Consider the following 23,740-nt stretch of genomic DNA (forward strand, 5'->3'; position numbering starts at 1 on the left):
TGCAAATATGCCAATCCGTATACGCCTGTGGAATTACTATACTCAAATACAAATGAAAATGATAATAAAATAACGTAACACAGAATGTTAAGGTTCGAAAATGTTACCCCCTAGTTTACACTAAACGTGGTGTCTTTCCATTCACGAATATGTCTATCAGCCTACTAGTAGTGGTTGGTTTCCTCATTTCTAGGGTGAAGTATTTTCACTTGTATTTATTATTTATTTTGTTAATTAAGGTGGAGATGCAGTTTGCTTGACTAATTATTGAATAGGTATTTTAATTAGTTAATTAGGAAACTAAGATGATCTCCCTTGTCCACAAAACTATATATTTTCGGTAAGTTTATTGATGAATTTTAAAATTTTGATAGTATTTTTTTTATGAACACTGTAGTTAGAAATATGCACAAAAATTTGCTTTTTTGTCGAAAGTGATTAAAAAAAAATAGCTTCTAAACAATGCTTCTGTTTCCTGTCAAAATTAGTATATGGGTACATCTGTCTACTATGAAGAAAGTGCCGTCTTGAAAACTGTCTACCAGTTGTCAATTTTGCTACTTCAAGTTTATGCATAAATTAACACCCAGGCTAGTTGTCTGTACGATTGTTGTAACACTGTTCAACCAAAAACAATGCCCCGACGGAGTTTTGAAGACAAACACATTGTCAATAATTTGTGAAAATATCAAAACAAAAGGTTGAAGCGTCAATGAGCTATTTTTTTAAAGTTCTGGGATGTGCACTAAAAGAAGCTGAGATAATTGCTAATTTCCATAACAATTCACTCAGTAAGAAGTTTGCTAATGCTCATAATTAAAATGGCTGTTACAGTTCCAAATTTAAATGTATTATCGTTTTGTTAAAAGTTAAATATAGTGCATAATATGGAGATTCCGTCATTACCTTTTTTCACCATGTTTCTTTTTTATTATTTATGTACAGCCTTGCTAAATCTTGCTAAGCATTCAAGGGAGATAATGTTTGCACCTGTTATCTATATTTTAAAATCGTATTTTGAGTATGTTCCACTATTCACTAGTCTACAAAATTTTAACAATCTATAGCCAAGACTGTTTGGATAATAAAAAGCAAAAAAAATGTCATTCCCAAATGCCCACGAACCTGCATCTCTACCTTAATATATAAAAGAACATACAAAAATAAGCATTTCGGCTGCATGTATATAAAACATATAATCTAGACGTTTTGGAAATCAATAGCAATTACAAGTGGAGTGGAGTGTGGCTATCACAGTTCGTCGAATTGTCATTTATCGAAACTGTTGTTGAAGTAGAAGATAAATCAGAAAGATTGTTCTTCGCTTGTGTGAAAAAAATGTACAAACACATACATCAATTTTACACCTTATGTTAATTTATGCGAGACTGCAACACGGATATTGAATCGTGAGTACGTTTTCAGGATTGGCAACATTGACTGTGCCTCTATAAGCCCAGGGCCTGAAAGCCAGCATAAACCCAGCACTTGATACCGGTTTTGTTATTCTAGGTGACATTCTACAACTTCAACAAAGCCTCTAGAGTGCCAGTCGTCAAATTACTTTTTCGGTACGAGGCAAAAGCTGTCCTGGACTCTCAAAAGGACACTGGAAGTAGATCTCCAGATATACTCAATTCAATCCCTTTACTATCACTCTGACACAGACAAGTATCGAAAAAGGTAGTTACGAAGAGGTAAACCCACTCACGAATATAGTCGATGGTCTGATCGAATTCGTAATACCTTCAGCCAAAAAGGACTACATCGATATCGGTTCTACACTTTTGCACAACAAGGATAAAATCAAAACTGCCAATGGGGACATTTTGGCTGAGAATGCCTATGAAGGGCCCATGATCTTGTGGTGGCATTCGCTCTTCAAACAAATTATTGTGTACCTGAGCCATGATCGAAACATTATTGAATTATGGAGAGGATGCCAAATCAACGCAGATCGTTGCAGCGATATTTGAGAACGACAAAAATGAATGCTGCAAACCTCAATGCCGACGATGACGATGCTAATATGTGACTCAAATGTCGAAATGTGTATACAACACCCAGTAAGATGATCGACATGTTCTGGCGCTTACACGAGACATATTCTTTCAACTGAAGTATTTACTCAATGGCGCGGAGATTATAAGTATATATCATTTCAACCGAAAATCCCACATTCAAAGTGGTTATCACCAACGCTACTCTCCTGGTGAGAAAAGTCACATTGGGCCCCAATGTACAGCTGAGCCGGAAATGATCAGTTACCCAGCTGTATATGTTGTTTCAGTTTTAACGTAAATTGGCGTATATTTTTGCAACCAACTTAATCAGCGGTTATTTAAAAGAGCCATGCTATATGTATGGTTCTGTGTAATTAGCAGCAGGAACCATTTGTCTCTTTGATACACAAAAGACCTTTCGCCCACCATATTAAAATACTCTGTAGCTGCTGGTCACTAACTAGTGAGACTGATAACAGTCCACACAAGAGACATAATGCTGATATTAAAACGGCTGCTTCTTAGGTGTACAATCTGTTATTTAGAAATGTGTAATTTCATTTCGAAATGATGAGAGTCTCCATTCATTGGCTTTAATTTTGTAAGTTTGTCAAGAGTATGATTTTTGGCCCCATTTGTTCTCAATCAACAGATCAAGGGCTAGACAAAAAAGACCAGTCAACGACAATTTTCCATTTGTGGCAGACTTACATTCTAACTATTTCTACTATTTTCTTAAGTGTGGTTTCAACCCCTTTTTTCAACTTCAGGAGATTAACACACACCACTTGATGATTGAGAACTACGATCACCAACACTTGAGTTTCTACGAGACCGAACATCGACTGTTGGTTTATTGAGCCTATTAAAATACACAAATGCTGGCCAGAGAAGAAATGTAACACATACTTATCCCCTCCTTATTGTATCACATATTACAATGTGTCGAATTAAAAACTGGTTACTTGGGGTGCTGAACCGCATGCGCAATTTCCAATGCCCATTCAATACTCAATATCGAATGTAGATAAGGTGTAAGGTACAGAGCAAACATCTTTGTAGTTAAGGTGGAACAGACACGACTAACTGGCATCGATGACACCTACAATAGCGGAAGAGGTGTTGAAGAGGTACACGGACCAAGGTAATTCAGCAGAAGCAAGGAATTTGTTATACGAGGATATAAAATGCGCAATTGCATCAGGATAGATCAACATATATTTCACCCATGTTGGTTGCTCTTTGATAATTGAAAAGGTAGAAATATCATTAACGCTGCCCAGATCGCGAAATCAATCAAGCATATGTGTTATGTTTGGAATTCAGATTGAATTAATCCAATGATTTACTATAAGATTAGGAAACAGCGACATTTTGTTCATCATGAATATTTATTGGCCTTAACCTTCACACACTTAACAGTTAAGGCAATGAGTGATAATTCACACCTTCAATACTGTTTCGGGGTAGGTATACAGCACACTCATTGGAAACTACAGTGTATTCCACTTTCACTTATCCCACTTTTTTGCTATCTCACTCAATTCCGACGAAAATCATTAATTAAATGCTGTAGGACATACACCCTGATTTCACCTTTATTTCATCATGTTTTATGCATAATATACAATCCATAAAGTGTCGAATTATTCTTCGTAATAAATTAACATGAATTGCATAAGTAGTAGTTAGTTATAATTAAATTTTTATTTTTTTAAATATCTACTTCTTTTTTGTAAAATTGATCCAATAAAGATATCATAAATGATCTGATGAAATTATTCATTTTAAGTTAATATCTGAAATACCACTTTTCAGATGATTCACAGAAATGATTCATATAGGGTTAACAATCATGAATATTTTAACTAAAATTACCGAATTTGCATATATAGCGTTATTATAATAATCGCTTACTAGATTTTATTTACACTTGGTGTATATGTGTATTGAAATCCATGGACTGACAAACTCAAGGATTACTCGCCTTATCTAAACTCAATAAGAAAAGAGATGACATCAGCACATGTCGTCCAAACAATCGCGTCAAGAGGTAACTATATATTTGTATAAATTTGCATAATATGATCGGTCGATGCCAAATAAAAAATGTGATTCAAAAGGACCATGTGTAAGGACCACGGATATGCTGGAATTGTAAAACTGACATTTGTAAAAGAAATGATTGTATATAAGCCATAAAGGCAATTTAAATCATTCAGATAAGTATCGTCACAAGACGACGATGTTTGGATCTTGGGCCAAAAAGCGTATAAGAACCAAGAAGGATTATTTAAACACAATATGCATACTATTTGGGAGAATATGTTTATTTTCCAAATTACTAATAAAACAACGTTGTTAATTGGTAAGAAAGAGAGAGATTGTTATTTCAAAAGTTGGAAAGATGCTTTATTTGAGGATGTTCGTAGATCCCCGAACAGTAGAAATAAATTACAAACGTTTAGCCAATTTAAAACAAATATTTTTACGAGAATTATTTGAATATCGTTTGTGTTCTCCTGCAAGCTTTAACTAAACTACGGTGCTCTTATCATAAGTTATACATTGAGACCGGTAGATATTATTGAATGCCAGTGGAAAATATAACCTACCAAATTTGTACAGATGCTGTTGAAAATGTGACTCATTTTCCAGCATAAAACCATATTCGAAAACAAATTTTTGATCGAATTAACTGCATTAACTGCTCAGGATAACCATGAAATCATCCAAATTATTGCAAGATTTGTATCCACAGCTTTTCAGATTAGATATAATCTGTTAGTGTGAAAGCACCATCTCAAAAATGTGAATGATGATTGTGTTATTAAGTTGTTGATTACAATAGCACACTTGCATTTGGCATTGGGTGTAATTGCGATAGGGAGCCTGACATGCGCGTGTTCCATACACTAGCTGTGCTTGAAACGTTTGCAGCCGTTCTGAGAATTATTCGGACAGCCAGTTCGTAAAATGACTTGCAACTTTGCAAAACACTTTGGTCTTTGCCCAATCTAGACTTGTCGGCGCCACTTGAGTGACGGGCGCGTGGTTTGGGATTACTATTTCATAGGGGTTGTCAGCTTGGTGAATTGTAAGTATTATCTAGCGTGCGTTCACAGCAACCATTCTTTATTTTTATAATTATATTGTAATTATTTTCAGTAATTTTGAAAATCACAAGTTGGATGGTGCTTAAATCTGTCGAAAAATGTCAACCCCTCGCTCATTTTAGTCAGTTGTACCTGTTACAAAAATGGACTAGACATAATAACGGTCGTTATACCCCGTCATTTTCAAACTGCAACTGCAGTTGAAAAAGTGACTCAATCAAGGAAGGCACTTTTGATTTGACAAAATCCATCAAACCATTATAATCGAGTTTTCCGTCTGTGTATTCCTGACTTACTCACAGCACCAGTAATGTAAAAACAACTTTTAGTTTGGCGCGAAACTGCAGCGCGTCCCGCTAAGAAACTTTACTTTGAGCCTTCCCGCCAACGACGAGTTCATTAATACCTGGGTTTACTCAACACACGGGAATTGTTTTGTAAATTACCTATGTCAGGTGGACTCAGATGGTTATAACAATTTAAAATAACACTTTGAATGCATATACAACATATAACCTGTTAATATATGGTAACCAGCGCGTGTCGTTTTGAAAACAGCGTTTTACCCGCATCTTGCAAGATAATGGAATGATTCCAATTGTGGGCGTGTCAATACAACGGCGCCATCAAGTCTAGATTGGAAAAGACCCAATTGTTTTGCAAAGTTCCAACATATATTGCTAACTGACTGTCCGAATAATTCTCAGAACGGCTGTAAATTGATCAATGCATGGTATCATCACCATGGCAATACCACAAACTTCACGTGGGGCGTGGCATCACTTTCGTACGCCTTGACATATTTTACATCTACAAGAATATGTGCATTGTTTGAATGTTATTCAAATGAAAATTAACGCACGATCTACTTAAGATCACCCTCTGGTGCACATCAAACTTAATCAGGGCAGCACAAAATATAACAATCAGTCTGGTGTTCGAATATTGATGTTCTTGAAGACGCAGAATACGTGAATGTCTTACTGATTTGTGGGCGCAGTGGCAAAGTCAACTTGATGCATTCAACAATTTGCAAACATGGTGGGACTTAGAGAAAGTTTAACCTTTAGCCTGTCAGCCTCATGTACTTTTTCATTTCCTAGACCAGATAAGGACTAAATTAAAGTGTTGTAACAGGATTATTGTCATTTTAAACAAGGGGTGTATACGAAGAAAATGCGGGCCTAAAAAGATGAAAATAATACTGGGTTAACATCGTTTGTCCGCCTCGTGCTCATCAAGAAAAGAAGTTTACCTTGTCATACCTTGAACAATACGTTCAAGCCCGTAAACAATATCTAAATAAGTCGGAGGCCCTTAATTAATTTTGTATTGATGAGTTACCATTTTCTGTTCTATTCGAGAAGGTTTCCTATCCTCTTCCTGCACAAATCTGCTGTAATGTGTACTACCTTTACTGACTCTTAGCCTCTTGTGTGTTGATGTATAAGATCTTCACTAAAAGTATTTCACGCTGAGGCCTCTGTCGTTTCATTTCTAAGATTTCCACTAGTTAAACAGGAGAACAAGCGTGAGTACATTTTGGTCGCAAATGACGCACTTTGTTTTTTTGGAAAAAAATTACAAATTACATTACATTACAAATCAATTTGTTGAAGTGCATTGTATGGTTTTATGCTCCCTCAATTCAATTTTATTGTTGCCTTCAGTTTTGCAAATCTCTGTACGCTTAATCCTTTTCCTTCACTGCATAGTGTATTTTGTTTTAGTTAGCCTTAGAAGTTTTCAAGGAGAATTTAATCCTCTTGCCGACGGGGTCGTAAAAACTATTTTTAAATTTCATGTTCAACAAATGTTAGGCTTTTTGTTTTATTTTACCTTTGAATCAATATGTTATAATATGTTTAATTCGTTCATTTTACAATAAAATAATCATAAAAACAATTAATGACATCGAGCCAATATTCGGAATTATATATCGAGGCGACATTACGTCACTGTGAATTCATTGAAGAAACGCAACGTAAAACTGAAGATTGAAAGCTTGTTTTTATCAGTTAGTGCAATGCATAAGCAGTCCCGACATCACTTTCTTTCTTTTCACTATATATATTCTGCATAATGTTTGTCCTGGCTCGAGCTCTATCTAATTATAAACACCTTAATACTTTAACTGGTCTGATGACGTCGACGTGACTGTGTTCCATGATCTACATTGCTGAATGTATGTAGCCATCCTCTATCGAGTGTTGACCAGTAAGTCAATGATATCTTTGTTTACAGCATTTTGTTACCCGCCAGATTAATGACATCATTGCATACCAGAATTGCAGCAACATACTTCTACAATGTCTATAAAATCGGTCATTGAGATGTACAATGCTGGTCACATACAAGCTTTAGTGACGGAGATGTATCACGAAAATTGTAAATTAGTGCCAAGTGGCTCTTAGACGAAGTTTGGTCAGAAAAGTTGGTGCCTGCTCCATTAACAAACTCCAAATCTCAGTAGATAACACGCAACATATATGGTTTATTAAGGATAACATACAATATCTATTGCAGTATCTATATCTATTGCAAAACGTTTCAGTGTTTCGTTTTCATAAATGCAGATTGATGCCCCCAACCACCACACGTACACACGTTAACATATATTATAGCTTGAAATTGTGACACTGTGATTCTCAGTCCCAATAATTCGGACAAAACAACTTGCAATCCCAACTTATAAAATACTGACTAAAAATATTGTTGCATAAAAATACTTCATTCAGTATATGGGGAAGTGTCAACGAATGGCCTGAAATACTACATTCCAATATGAGAAAATAGTTCGAGTATTTTTATAATAGAGTAAGTGCAATTAACATAAGTTGTTCTAATAGTATGGTGTCTATCATAGCTATATTTTTCTTAACTTAATAGTGCGTCATGCCTTTCAAGAACATGGTGATTTTGGAGATTGGCTCGGCTTTAGTTGACTACTTGAATTTAACACTATGGGGGACTGTTGTTGAGAAACAACAGTATGATGTATTTGACATAAAAAGCTGCAAGTCATTTTAATAACCTCAATTATAAAGTCTATTAATTTCTTACCATCCGTTTTTTCTTTTGTTAAAATAAACACAATATGTTGAGAAAAGCTAGTTTTGAATAATAATAATTGCAAATGTGTATCAACAGTATTCCTGAAATATCAGTTGCGGAAAATAGAACCTTTTCATGATATGATAGTTCGGAAAGTGACACAGCGACTATGTTATGCATTTTTATAGAAGTCTAGGATAGTACCCATATTTACGTGATACGAGTTAATGTGCAACGACCATTCTTTTCCATACCATCGACTGATCAAATAATCGCTTTCACCGTGGACCTAAAAATAGAGGGCTACTGTTTCTAATATTCTTCTCAACCCAACTCCATTTTTCAACTTTAGGGGATTAATACCCACCACTTGATGATTGAGATTTCAGATCACTAATCTCTTAGGCATGTTTTTTTTCTTGCCATGGAAGAAATATGGGATGGTAATTTCTGGCTTGCAAACTTTTTTCTTCGGTTTTCCTGTTTTCCCTCTCTCTGAAAAATCAACTTCCTACGCACATAAAACTGAAACGTTATTACACTACAGCACACACTTTACTGAACTTACAGCACAACCTTAAGCTTCTATATTCTGTAGTACGACCTTAAACATGTCACAAATATGGTATGACTATGACCCATGACATTAACTCAGGGACATGAGGCGGATACAAAATCTGAATCTGTTCGTTCAATCAAAATATTTCACACATGGTGGTCGCACAAATGACTATCAGTAGTAGCAGTAGTAACGCTACCCAGAGCACAACAATCATTCAAAAATCAAACATGGATACGTGTTATGATAATAGTGTTAAAAACAAAATATTCGAATTCATGAATCATTACGGGAACAACCCATTAAAAAAATGTACCCCACTTTCTCACTTGGTTATTATCATTTTATGATCAGGACATTAGTCTTATTTAATTAGTTCTAAAGACTGTTATCTTATGCCACATAACAATGTGGAAACAAATGTTTACTGACTGGAACTACTTTTAGACATTGATTGACCTGCAAGTTCAGAAAATCACGTGGAGTGCGCGTTTGTGTTACTATATCACGATCGTACAGAAATCATTACATTTTCCGTGATCATTTAAAATAAGTCTTAGAACAATATAAACGGGAAAGAGTACAAGTATTTTACTTTCTCTCAGTTACAGGAGTTGTCTGGCGCACCATATCATGCGGGAGGGACACATCATAACGTTTCGACCACCCTGGAAAAGTCACTTCCGTGTTACTGTCTGTGTGGATTTGTCGTACTTTGGCGACTGCCCATCGATTTGCTCCATCAACTGCCTTGATGATGTCTCCTCGTTCATATGTGAAAGTGGCCATATAGTCCAGTTAATTAATGGTTTGACCCATCACAAATTGCAACAGAAATAAATTCTTCACAATACATAATATATTCCGAAATATACCTAATTTGCATATATTCAAAATGGCCGTTTGGTGCATTTCTACAACATGGAAAATATAACTATTAGAACATATCTTTAATTCTAGATGACATTTTTTCAGATATTCAAGTTGCTGCGATCTGGTTTGGTGTGTGTGAATGTATGTGATTGTGAAACATTTGATTGAACATTCCATTTGCATAAATCCAATATGGCCGTCAAAATAGTATCATTTAAACCTTGGGCGGCCCCTTGAAGTCTGTTCCTCTTAATGACTCTGTGAGCCACGCCATGGGGTGAAGGGGGAACATCGATCCACCCCAACCCACTAGAACGAATTATTTTGCGCCGCCAGTCCTCAATGGTGGAACGCAACAGCCTACTAAACCAGCAGACGCAGCCATTGGTGGGACACCACACGGCTAAGCGGGATATTCTGCCGTGTCATCTGGCTCTCGTGACAGGGTCTGCCTCTGTACAGCAGAATGCGGTTTTGGCAGTTTTCACTGGGGACCCCCGCAAAGCGGGAGCAATACTATAGTTTGTTTACAAAGGGTGCTATATACAGGATAGGGGACCCGGTGTTAAGTCCGAGCTTCTACTCACAAGTATTGGTGGTTCCAATCGAGCAAGTCCCACCCTCAGCCAACACAATAGTTGCTGTTCCTGGTCAGGGAGTTTGATACGGAGGTGGGCTTGGTCCGGTCGCCACAGGCCCGTTTCTCAAACAACCTAGCCGAATGCCTAGTCAGCGTTCCCTGTGTGTTCCTCCGAGAACTAATGCAGATCATCGAAATATTGTCAGCTGTTTGCAGGGTAGTTTTCTCAGGCCGCATTAACCAGCCTCCCATTACAGCACACATTTGTTGCAACACAAGGCTCTCTTATGGGAACTGGAAAGGCGAGTAACACCCTCGAAAGAAGCGAAGGATGCCTTTCCCTGGTAGTCAGCAATTGTCAACCTCAGGCAGGGGTTCCCTTGGAGCCACTCGCCATGGCTATGACTCTGGAAACGGATGCCTTCTTCACATGTTGGAGAACGCACTTATTGGACGAACAAGCCCAATGGAAAATATGGCCCCTGCATTAGATTCAGAACTGCCATATCAACTGGCTCGAACTGAAAGGAGTGCGCTTAACACTACTTCACTTTCTACCCGTAGTTCAATACCACAGTGTCTTGCTTCGCACAGACAACACAGCAGTGGCATCCTATAGCTACAAGGAGGGGGCAGATCTCCATCGTTGTCAGTCATAGTGGAGCAAATTCTCCTGTGATACCTGGAATACAATGTGGAGCTAGCTGCACACCACCTTCCAGGGGCGAGGAGCAGTAAAGCGGACGCCCTCTCGCGGCGGCTCCGTCTCCAGAATGTGGAGTGACGAATGGGTAACCTCCAGACTGTTTTGAAGATGGGTCGGTCCAAGGTTAGACCTATTCACCACACCTCGGAATGCCAAGCTCCCAACATATACGACACTCCAGCTGACTCCAGGAGCCACTCCAGGACCCACGGGGCCCACATGGAGTTGTGTATGCCTTTCCTCCCTTCCCGCTATTCATGGGGTACTGGAGAAACTTCGACAGAAGCACATCTGCACTTTGATGTGGGTGGCGCTTAATGGACCAAGTAAGGTCTGGTTTCCACTACTGTTGGAAATGTTAGTCGAAACCCAATGGTCCTTCCGGATCTGCTGTCCCAACCGAACAGCACACTGCCTTTGAGCCCAGCGGTGTACCACTTACATGCATCGAAGCTCTCAGTTGACTCACTCAGATTATTTCTGAGTGGGCTGCCAACGTCCTGGCCAGGGCGAACAGGGATCCCACCAACACAGCCTACCCCTCGAAATGACGTGCATACACTGGTTGGTGTAGTGGAAGGGAGATCCATGTCATTCCTTTGTTGGCCAGACAGCTGACTTTTCGTCAAACGAAATGAACTTGTCCTATCAGCGATTGTTGGCTATAGGTCAGCCTTGTCACCCACCATTGGGATTCTCTGGGGACGAGGCTAGTCAGCTGTCCTACCATTAGGAGACTTTTTACTGTTTAACCAGAGGCCTAAACCCCGAACGAGGGAACCAACTAATTGGAACTTATCGGTTGTGTTGGCCGCTCTAAGCAGACTGTTCTTTGAGCCTCTCCAATCAGCACCACTCAAACTTTTGACGTGAAAAGCAGTCTTCCTACACACCCTCGCCTCAGGTATGCGTTGGGCTGAACTAGGGGCTCTGTCCTTCTCAGACGGGTGTGTTACATTTATGGACAATCAAGTCGTGATACAGACACGAATCAGGTTTCTCGCCAGGAAGCAAATCCCAGGACGTGATCCACAATCAATCGTCATTCCTGTAATGACTGACAAGGAGGCAGCACCTGAATTGTTTCTTGAGGATAGTGAGATGCAACTGCTCCACAGACTGTCACAGTCTCAGTTGTACCTGCAGAAAGCAGAAACCTTGAACGTTCTGTAGTTTGTAGTCAATGTCGAGGATCTGGATGCACAAATGTAGTTCAGATATCTGATGAAGATAGCGATGACGATTAGCAATTACATTAATCAAACAATAAACTTTTGGACAGAAGTATAACTATTTAATACAGTTTGTTATATCAAAAATATAGTTGATAGAGTTGAAAATTTACGTTTAAATGATCTATTATGTATATAGTATAGCAGATTTGTAGATCCAACCAAGGTGTTTCATTCCTCTAGTTTTTCTTTTAGATGTGACGGCCATTTTGGATTAGGCAGATGAAGCATCCGTCTACCCAGGAAACCATTTATTTACATCTTTTCTGTACTATACGATTCTGTTTAAAATTGTATTCTAGCATCTTATGGTAGAGATGCAGTTTATTTGGCTTGCTTTTTAATTGAGTAATTAGACAATGAAGATGGTATTATATATCCAACATGTTATATATTTTCTGAAAGCTTATTATACAAACTTTGTAAAACTTGTCTTTATTTTAAATATCCAGAATGTGTTTTTGATTTTGGGTCAAAAATATGCTTTTTTGGACAAAAGTGGTTTAAAAAAAATAGCTTAAAAACTTCAAGTCCGTTTGTGGGTAAAATTACATCACTGGATACCTTGGTATACTACTAATTCAAATGCGTCCACTCATCTCTCTAACGGCTTTAAAAGTCGCACAGCATGACCTCAAAGTTCACTCGTTTCTATTTTTGCATAATTTATATATCCATGTTAATTGCGGACTTGTTATTTTTGTTCCATTCGCCGTAACTGTCCGGACGCATTTTGAAGGGGGAACACCTTGTCAATAATGTGTGAAAATTTCGAGGCAAATGGCCAAAGCGTTTATCAGCTATTTTAATTTAAACCCCAAGAATTCACCAAAAATAGAAGACGAGAAAAAGGCTAATTTGCATATTTGCGCGTTAAACCGGGAATTACTGCTTTGTCATACTTTCTAGACTATTGAAATTGAAAGTTAACGTATGGACATAAACATTTTATGTAAAATCGTTGGACCAGAACAACTGCTCTTGAATATATAAATCAGAAACACGTCATCCATACCAGTGTTTTAATGGGGTCGGTAAAAACACGTGGCAATGGCCAGTAAATATGACGTCATCTCATGAATTATTAAACAGGGGGCGGTCCTAGGAAGGTGACCTTTTATCACGATCAAAACATCATGGCTTCTCTTCGATGTATTTTCAATAAAAAATCTACGAGTATTTCAGAGCCTATGGTTTACCGTGAAGAGTACAAAGTGGGATATTAAATTATTTATCCTCGATGATTTTTATGTAGTATTGAGAACCAACTCCAGGAAGCGAACGCACAATAATGAATAATCGCGTAATCCTAGAATCGAAACGCGAGGCACAGAAGTTTTGTTCATCGTTTCCAATCCCATTTTTCCCACTGCAACATATTTGTTAAAAGAAATATTTGAATTCTGTTCGTTTTTTAAGGAGGCAATTTTTTATTTTTTCCGATTTTGGTAACGCCTTATTCAGGGATTTTCTAAGACAGTCGCAGACAATCAGCGCACGGATGTACGTGCAAAACATGCTGTTGTACTACCGGCGACGGTCGCCTGCAAGAAGAGAGCTCCAGCTCCTAACGTAAAAGTTTTAAAATTTTGATCGGTTTTAAATAATTAGTGTTGGAAATCTGACATGTTTTAAGAGTGCAAAATTAAGGTGCATTTTCGAGCGGTCGTTTTTTTCTGAATAGAAATCGGCAAATGAAAAAAATAGGAGTGCTAAACAGTGTGCTTCGTTAGTTTAAAAACAAAATGGGATGTCCGTCAAATTGACGTAAACTTCCCCATTTTTTCACGGAAAAAGCAAAGGTCGTGGCCGAGTTGCAGGCTAAAAAACTCAAAATCAAAACAAAATCATCAATCAGTAAGTATTATGACAAGAAAAACAAAACATCAGACGCGGAGAAGCAGTCAGCGCGTCAAAAGAGTTGTTAATGTATCAAGTTACCTCTCTCTGTGATTTATTTTTCATTGAAATTATTTGCTTGTTTTCAATTAATTTTAGCGTACCTCTGCAATTTATTTTAGCATTGTCAGTTGTTTGCTTCATTGAATTAAACGGAGTTCGTCCGGTTGCAAACAAAGCTGTCTAGCACCACCTAGCAAAACTTGCGAATGATCGAAGTACAGGTATCCAATGGACAAAAGATACACGAAAGTTTGTATCTCCTCGACCCATTGCAATATATCCGGTTAGAATCAAAGCTCAGGTGTCCCTTATTTGAGGGACCAAATTCTGCTGTAAATTCGGGATGGGATTTAGAAAAAAATAAAATGGGACTTTTAATGTGTATTTTGGCGTCATTTCCGGACATTTTAATCGTTTCTAATGCCTAAAATAGAGTCTAAGTTTTACCGTAGTCATTGACGCCTATTCAAGAGTACGATGTTTATTGTGACTAGCGTGAATGGGTAAGCTTCGTTTCGACAATGAGCAGTTATCACTGTAAACAATGTTAAATTATTCTTCACATGCTCAGTTTATTTTTTGAGAACAATTATTTAAAAATAAAATCTCTCAGTCAATCAGAAACTCGGATTCACGCCTTCAGGGAAAGTCACGTTTGGACGCCCACATCGATTTTGTTTTTTGTTCGGTGGGCTGATGCCTTCAGTGTAGCTTTTTCCCTTCCGACATAGAAATCATCTGAATCTTCTTTCTACCTCTCTTTCTTTTCACACCACGCATAATGTAATGATTAAAACTAGGAAAAAACGCTGAGGAAATATAATATTTGGTTTGCTAGCGAGCGATAACTGATTTGAGAATAATTGCACATGTGCGTGAATTGAATGAACTATGACCCGTACAATCCGATTTGCATATTGTCAATCAAAGGTCCTGTTATTTGATTACTCATGCAAATTAGGCAATTGGACATAAACATTGCTACGTGTGAGTGTTTTTAATTTTTAACCAGAAAATAAACAGCAATTTTAACGGTGTTCCAATAAGAATTCATTGGTCAAATTTTCACAGAATGTTCTTTAGATAAAAATCTATATAAAAAACAAAAAAACATATTTTTGATTGAAATTCACAAATAAACTGCATCTCTACCTTAAACTTATTACTTATGCCACATAGAAGAGAAGCCGGAAGAGCATTTACATAAAATAATTATATTATCGCCATATTGGATTTATGCTAATTGTCATCTACCCAATCAACACAGTTGGCACTCTCATACCTTCTCTGACTCAAAACAGTACCATAGCATCATGAATTTTTAAAATACTTCATCTACAATTAAAGATATGTCCAAATAGTTATATTTCCATGTTGTAAAAATGTGCAAAACGGCAATTTTGAATATATTAGGTAAATTTCGGAAGCCTAGATTTTCCTAGACTTTTAGTATGTCAATCTAGATACCTTTCCGAAAAGCACTCTGCAGAAATTATCTCTGTTGCAATTTGTGACGGGTTGGCCCCCCTCTTTTGCTAAAATGACTGGACTAATACTGATACAATTACGGGAAAAATTAACAAATCATGTACGCTTCTACAAAGTTCGATGAAATGCCGTAACTGAAAATTCAACTGGACACCAGTTGTTTTTATAAGACTAACACTGCATAAAGGTCACATTTGCATATACCTACACGTAAGAGCGAAGTGAAGAGGCCGTTCCAGATTGAATACTCGTGCTAAAATATGACGATAACGACAACTCCACGGAGCTCTAAACTAAATTACATTTTCAACAGTATATGTTTATTGTCATAATTATAGTGTATATAAAGAACTCATCGTGAAAACAAAAAAAATAGTTCCACGCGTAAGAAAGTATTTATGAGTACTTCGTCTCAGGCATTGCCTTCTAATCTAGCTTATCTAATTTTTTACGACCCATATTAAAAAAAAGTAAACAAACTCCACATGACGTCGACATTTTATCGCACCCGAGTAACTGCCTCAGCAACTCAGTTTTTTGTGGCTAGATTATTAGCGTGTTGCTCCCGTAATGTGAACTAGTACATTGATTTATTAGATTAGAAAAGAGCGACATTTTGTTCATCATGAATGTTTATTGACCTTAATATTCACAGACTTAACAGTTAGGATAATGTGCGATATTTCACACATTCAAAACTGTTTCCATGTGGGTACTATAGTGTATTCTCATCCCACTTATTTTGCTATCTCACTCGATTCCAACGAAACTCAATAATTATATGCTGTGTGACATACACCCTGATTTCACCTTTATTTCACCTTTATGTCTTATGCATAAAATACAATCCATAAAATATGAACACGACTTACAGAGTATAAAGAGAGTTAAGATAACATTAATGATATCATAGTTATTACATTATCATGTTATACAATGGTATCTAGATTAAATATAATATTTCATTTGTATGAGTGAAAGTATAATAATAGTACGCAAATTCACAAACAAAATGCACGAATATAAATTGTAGTACAATTAAGTTACATGTTTATTTGCTACATTAATTATCCCGTGTGTTAATTTGCCAGTCATAAAACCGAGTTAATAATCTATCGTGCTGAATGTTTTCTTATTTTAGCATAGGATTGTGGGTAATTTACAACGATTTTCCATGTTCATTGCGAGAATTAACACATTGAGGTATTACAGGGCACCCAATTAGTTGGCAAGTAAATGTTTTCAGGTTATTTGACATTCCAGTTTAAAGGGTAATGTGTGTGAGAGTACAATTTCAATATGCCAAATATTGTGCCCCATACTATGTTGATGTCTGACTCTACTTGATCGTGTATTCAATCAAATTCTTAACCAGAAATATATATATATGATATATTAGATAGTAGCAATAGAGCATTACGTTTGCCAGTATTAAGGCAATACCTATTGAAAACTAATAATTTGTATAGATCTCAGTCTGGAATTTTCTTATCGAGTACAATTTATTCTAGGACATGGATCTTCAGTTGATGACAGCATTTGCATATTTCTTAGTTGTATTTCTTTAATATATTTGACAACGTGTCCACAATTTCTGTAAAACAAAAAAATAAACATAGCATAGTGCGATTAGAAAAAAAAGATTAATTGTGAGTGCAACTGATTATAAAAGTTATTTGTATTCTTTCAACAAAGTTTGTGGATTATTTTGTTGTCGAAATGTATAACACCATTCAACTTGCCCAATTTATTCTTTAATTGGAATGATATGTGTGCATTGCATTGTCCAAAGTTACCTTGAGGAGAATGTCTGACCAATTGAATATCATGACACATCTCGGTCAAGGTGATTATTTCATTCATGAGAGAGGTCATTTAGATTAACTGAAAGCTTAATAAAAATAAACTCGCCTTTAAAAAAGGGTCTGTTAAATGGATCAAAGTCTCTGCATATATCAATTAGATCATCAAAATCATCTGGACAATCTGAATCTTCAATTGCTTCTTTTCTCTTGTCGTTACTGACATATCTCGCCACCTCAGAATCAGTCATTCCTAAAAAATAATGACAAACTCGTTGTGGCATTTATTCAACTAAAATAGCTAGAAATGATTTCATTTATTTCATGGTTTATCATACATATAATAAATTGTTCCCATTACTTCCATATATTCAACGTAAAAAAGCATTGTATCAGTCAACTTTATGACAGGAAAGCCAACAATACAGAATAATCCACTAGACAATTTATCGCTTGATTTTTACCTTCCCCAATTCAATAATATTGCTAAATATATGTTGTTTGTAGTCAAGATATATTCTCAAAAATATTTAATTTAAAATGACGAATTTCGCAAATGTGGGATATGCTGTAAATGTTGTAATGGGTTTTATTAAATTTATTAAAGATTAGCTTGTGATGAACATCATTCAAATAAACGCCATGATTACGAGGTGGTAAGAGCAATGCCGTGTGGGCTTATAATCTAAGATACTGACTTAGTAGTATTAGTACCTAATATTAAATATAAATCTGGCATCATAACAACATACGTTACAACGTGCAGTAATTTTACGGTATTGCACTGGGCATTGTCAACCTACCATATTATGAACCGCAAAATATGGAACCATTACGCGCGTAAGCGTTCTCTAATAATAAAAAAAAACATGGGTGCCCCAAGGGTTTGACCCGAAGCCCACACAAATAAAGTTTGTTTAATCTGTTTTGATTAATTTTGATTTCGGCATTTCCATGATGTATCCCTGGGAGAAAAATATGTATAAAAATAAGGTTATTACAAGGATACTGCAAAGTATGCACTCAGACAGTACGCGGACGCACAGTACTTTGCAGTATCCTAGTTATACGAGTGACGTCACGGGCATCATATTTTCCACGACTATTAACCAGCTCTACGAATAAGGTATCAGGTCATGAGCTTTTTATCACATGTCCAACTCCGAGTGTCAAAACGACAGGTTAATCGTTACTTTACACAACTATGCTAATTTATGCTAATTAAGCGTGATGTCTACGAGCTTGGTGAACACACATTTGTAGTTATGGCCGCCGTTGATTTTCGATACAGGCATGAATACTATTATCGATACTATTTTTTTTTTCAAAATAAACATTCTGTCATCTGAGTAATTCGTGCTATTCGGTCTTTAATTATCATATCGCAGCGACAAAAATGGTACTGTGGCACACATTTTCCGCATATTGTTTGAGCACACACGTACCAAGGGCATTTTCCTGCATACCACCACGTGAAATACCAGTTATTGATATTCCCCCTCTAAACGTCACTACTATTATTGATATGCATATGGTCATATGGAAATCTTATTCATTATGATACGTGTCATGTATATCAAATCAGTGTCTTATCATTTGATATGATTATCGCGCTTATTGTATGCAGAATGAACCTGTAACCTGGACACTGGTGACTCCTATCAACTGGGCTCTCCACTAAGTTAATGAAACATTTTGGTCTGTGGCATATACTCACATTAGTCAATCCCATAAAGTGGTCTCTCCATTTTATTTAGTAGTGCTACATATACACCCAAAGCATCGGCCACTATCGTGAACTGGCCTCCACCATTTGAATGGCAGAAACTCACCTAAGGTTTTGATTAATCCCATTAATTGGTATTCAAATTTATACAGTGACGTATAAACATTTAGGGCATTGTCCACTCACATATATGATTTCAGTATTGGCGTTGGTGACATATACTCACTTACAGCATTGTTATGCTGTGGCATATACTCAGCCAGGCACTGGTCACCTACTTGGATTGAGCCCACAGTATGTTGGGGGGATTTCCACTGTCTGGTTTAGCCACTTTCTTTGCATTTCCCTCCACGTCGGAGCTTTTTGAACTTCTAATGTAAGCATTTTCCCACTCAGTAGCTAAATTGGGCTCTTGAAGTCATGGCATTCTCACCCATGGTAATTGGTCATTCCTATTACTTCTACTCACGATCATTTCTTGATGAAATCACGATATGTTGTTCATGGGGATAGGACAACAATGGTGATTAGATAGAATATAATGTGTTCTTACCTTCAAATGGTTTCTTTGATGTAGCAATCTCCCACATCACAAATCCATAACTATAGAAGAGACAGAACAACGTTAAATAACAACCAGATACATTTGTACAATGAATAAGTAATACACGTGTTTACTTTATATAAATATGAAAAATTAACAATATAAGTGTCAATATAATTATGATCTGAAAGATTGTTCTGGACTTTTCTGGATGAGAGCTAATTTGTATTTGCATTGACATAGTATTTGCCAGAGGCTTCCAGAGACCAGAGAACACATCGATGAATGCAATGAATACTGAAAATAACAACATTTGTCAATTTATTAAATTTTTCGCATAACATAACAATAAAGTATCGTAATTTAATCCATGTAATACGGATTTAAAATTAACTTTGTAATATTTGTAAGTACACCATCGATGGCAGATCCATCCTTGCTGTATGTACTTGCAGATTTGTCAAGGCGCTGTGAACTGAGTAGAATTTAATGATATAGTTACACAAATAAATTCTTGTAATGCGACGATTACATCACAAAAATTGGGATAGTATAAATGTTTCGACATACATTTTTGTAATACATGTAATTATTCTTGATGTTAATTACTGAAAGATTACCTATATGTTTCACTTTTATCAGTGTATATGGTATTGACGTCAAATAAATGTTCTGGTGCGATGTACTGCAATGTTGTCTTTTTAGGACTGCTTTTATGTCTACGAGCAGAAGATCTGGTTACAGAAAATCCGCAACCTGAAATCTAGAGTAAAAAGAATACAAAATACTGTTTTATTTAAAATGAAGTCAAAAAACTAACATGCTTGCCAATTTAAAAATAAATGAAACTCATAAAACCAAAATTACTACCAAAGAATTTCCAAAACATCGTGACATGCATCAGTGACTAAGTCTGTGGTGTGTCTGTGTGAAAAAGCCTATGTGTAATATAACGTTTTGACATCATCACGTGTCCCACGTAAGGTAAAAATAAAGAAGAAAGCATATCAGTGATCAAATGAAGTACTATAATGCACGTTCCATATAATTGGCGAATATGATATTGGTTCCCAGGAATGATATCTTTTTACCATAACGAAAATAAGCTTAACTGAAACATTAGGTCAGTAAAATGATCAGAAATTAGAGCGAAGAAGCACTTCCTGTTTGCACTCATATCATTTCATATCTATGAATCCATAAATATCACAAATATCAATCGATTGTTCATTTTGTAAGTAATTTGCATATTCATGTAATTATCTTTAGTTAACCCAGTATAGTGATGTACACGCCGAGAAGTAGCTAAAAGCTGAATAAAATATATATTACTGGTTCTATCGGAAAATATAACAGATAAAGTTTCAATTTGTAAATTGAAAACAAAAAATCAGAAGAATTTATACAATTCAATACCACAAAAAAAACGGTAAGAAAAACGATAGGAAAAGCAAGCAATACATTACATTACTTACTGAACAATAGGGTTAGGGTTGTGGAAAAGAGTTCAACGTCTTAAGTTATACAGTGTCAGTCACAGTGTCCAGCGAGCATTTCTCTAAGCAATACACAGATAGCTAAAGTTCTAATCAAAGTCTATAAGCGTCTCTTCTCTTGTCGCGTTAGTCCGGGTCATTCTTTTTCTTCATCTTGTCTTTAATGTCGCTCAATTCTTAATTATACAGTCCTATACGATACTGGTCCTTCCGAAGGGGCTTTGAAGTCTTCATCTCTTCAGCGTCGTTCATCTGTGCCATACTGTTAATGGTGTTAGTCGTCAAGCGCGGTTTCGTCTCTGCCATCGAGCCAGTTAGTTCGGTTCGCAAGAAAGACACACCTTCGTCATTTCACTTTTCTTCACAGGATGTCAATGTGCGTAAGACGCAATGCCCGGATTCTCCACCACGTATTAGGGGTAAATTCTTCTCTCTGGGGTTCTCCACACTTGTCAGGGGGGAATCTCGTCTCGTCTCTCTATCGCGTCCCCTTGAGGTGCGGGATCGGGAAAGTCAGTTAAGCTTTACAGTCAAATAAGACACACACAACGAAATACGTTTCAGCTCTCGTCTTAGTCGGTCAATCGAGCACTCTATAAGACACAGTGCCCTGGGGAAAAATCCCCAAGACTATCACAAGGCTGAACCAAGACTCTCTTAGACTGCGTCAACACTCACCCCAAGGCTCTCCAGGACTGCTCTAGACTGCGTCTGTCGTGGAGTATTCGCCAAGACCAACTCAAACTGTCTTTATTCATTTTCAAAACTCTAACCAATTACAAAGCAGTAAAAAGACTCTAGGGCGCAACCTTCAATCATAAAGCCAATCACACTAACTACTGGATACGTCATATCTTTTGATTAATCGTTCACTACATTAATAACTATGAATATAAACTGTTAGAATTAATAGTCTAAATAGCGGCGGTTATCAGGTAATTAGTTCCAAATCACTGAGCCAAGTTCCGTCCAAAACTTCAAATAGGCCTAAACGATGACAGACTTAACACAGCAATTCAGCTAATAATCAACTAATTAAGTCGGTTAACAGATACGCAAAAACAAATTCATGACAGTGATATACAATATAGGAGTAGAAACAAACATTTCGACTGAGAGGTCAAATGCGAGTAATGATTTGTACAAACATTACAAGTAATGATGTGTGAAGTGGGAATGCTGCCACACGCCACATTACAGTTAGACCAATGCAGCAAGCCATTATGGTAGGACACCATTACTGCTGTCGCTGCTAGTAGGTCATTCACGAGTACTGCTGCTAAACTGTTGCGACGTCCCACCTACAGTAACAAAGGTTCTGCTTATGACTCTCTAACATAACTCAGACAGACTAAACCAGTGCGATTCGGGGTATTACAGAAACTGGTCATTTGAATCTCTCTATGCCCCAGCTCTTTTATGCAGTCAATACAGGATAGAAGTAGAACAATCACATGAAAAGATTGACTCGTCCAATTTCAAATTATAAAATGTTCTACAATGTTTATAAAAAGTTTATAGTTTTATTCAGCGTGCATCATACAAATTTCAATTATATAAAACAATTCAAAACATGATAATGCTGACGTTTTTGTGTTAATCGGACATACCCATATATCTCAGTTGATGTAATATTCCAATTGCCGGAATTTAGAGTAGGCGTAGTAGTCTGCTTGTTCGCTAATTGTCGTTGGAGCTTGTAGCAAAAATACGTTTTTTAGTTGCTCGTATGTATGTGTAGGGTTACTTCACTATTGTCACGTAAAAAATGCTAAAAAATCATATAAAACGGCAAAGTTTGCGCCATTTAACATTGTCAGCTATGGGGCAAAGTTCACGACATATCAGGATACATCGTTCGATGACATATAGTGAATACAGCGTATGTTGTTTCAAGATGGGATGGATGTTATAACTCTGAGCTTCATGAATTATCAGCAGATTGTGGGAAATAATATTAATTTTTCATGAAATATGCTTTCTTATAATAATTGTTCAAAATGTCTATATCTTGACATTTTGTTACATCAAATTTCTCTGAAACCCCAATATGTAACGTGTAAGAACACCCAGGAGGCTATGGCATATATCTACATTATTATATATCGACAACAATTTATGATAACATTTTCACTCTATTTAATAGGTCGAAATACCCACGAACGATCTTAACGAACTAGATTTAGCAGATAATATATATTCTATATCGAATTTTAGTTTGTTTTGCCCGACCTGGGTCGCCAACAAAAATGTCGTATGATTTACCGCATTACGTCACATGTTTAGTTGAACAATAACACATGTTTTTGAAGGCAATATCTCGATTTGTTGCGTGCCCAACGAATGATGGTCATGACCATAATATTGATGATGCCATCGACATCCACCACACACAACTACATCTAACATACACCTCTCACAACCACTTTCCCATAAAATTACACCACTAATATTTGAAGTACGCAATATTATATTTCATGTGACATGTATAGCCTAGATTACATTACATTATAAAAAAATCAAATATAGGGCATACATTGGCATACCTCGGCTAGTCCAACTAAATATTTAAGTTTGATTGATTGCTTCTGGTTTTGATTATACAGATAAGGTGATTGTAAAACACGACCTGTAATCTGAATTCTCCACACTTAACCTT

At 36.6% G+C, this 23,740-nt stretch overlaps 1 protein-coding gene across 1 annotated transcript; it reads right to left on the reverse strand.

The window, feature by feature from the left end:
- Nucleotides 1-17,063: 17,063 nt before the first annotated feature.
- On the reverse strand, nucleotides 17,064-22,303 carry LOC146731659 (mixed lineage kinase domain-like protein). The gene is made up of 5 exons (XM_085492982.1): nucleotides 22,235-22,303; nucleotides 20,206-20,348; nucleotides 19,595-19,644; nucleotides 17,425-17,568; nucleotides 17,064-17,107 (listed from the first exon to the last, which is right to left on the reverse strand). The coding sequence occupies exons 1-5, from the start codon at nucleotides 22,301-22,303 to the stop codon at nucleotides 17,064-17,066; spliced, it is 450 nt and encodes a 149-aa protein (XP_085349108.1).
- Nucleotides 22,304-23,740: the final 1,437 nt, after the last annotated feature.

This window comes from Saccoglossus kowalevskii, chromosome 18, assembly GCF_978046115.1.
Source record: "Saccoglossus kowalevskii chromosome 18, keSacKowa6.1, whole genome shotgun sequence".
Taxonomy (NCBI): domain Eukaryota; kingdom Metazoa; phylum Hemichordata; class Enteropneusta; family Harrimaniidae; genus Saccoglossus; species Saccoglossus kowalevskii.

Bases quoted from the DNA above. Each gene is read 5' to 3' on its own strand.
- LOC146731659 (XM_085492982.1), bottom strand. From the start codon at position 22,303: ATGGCTTGCTGCATTGGTCTAACTGTAATGTGGCGTGTGGCAGCATTC. The intron at 20,349-22,234 runs GTAATGTTTGTA...TTTTTACTCTAG, and splicing joins CACTTCACACATCATTACTT to ATTTCAGGTTGCGGATTTTC. The intron at 19,645-20,205 runs GTAATCTTTCAG...TCTCTTCTATAG, and splicing joins GATAAAAGTGAAACATATAG to TTATGGATTTGTGATGTGGG.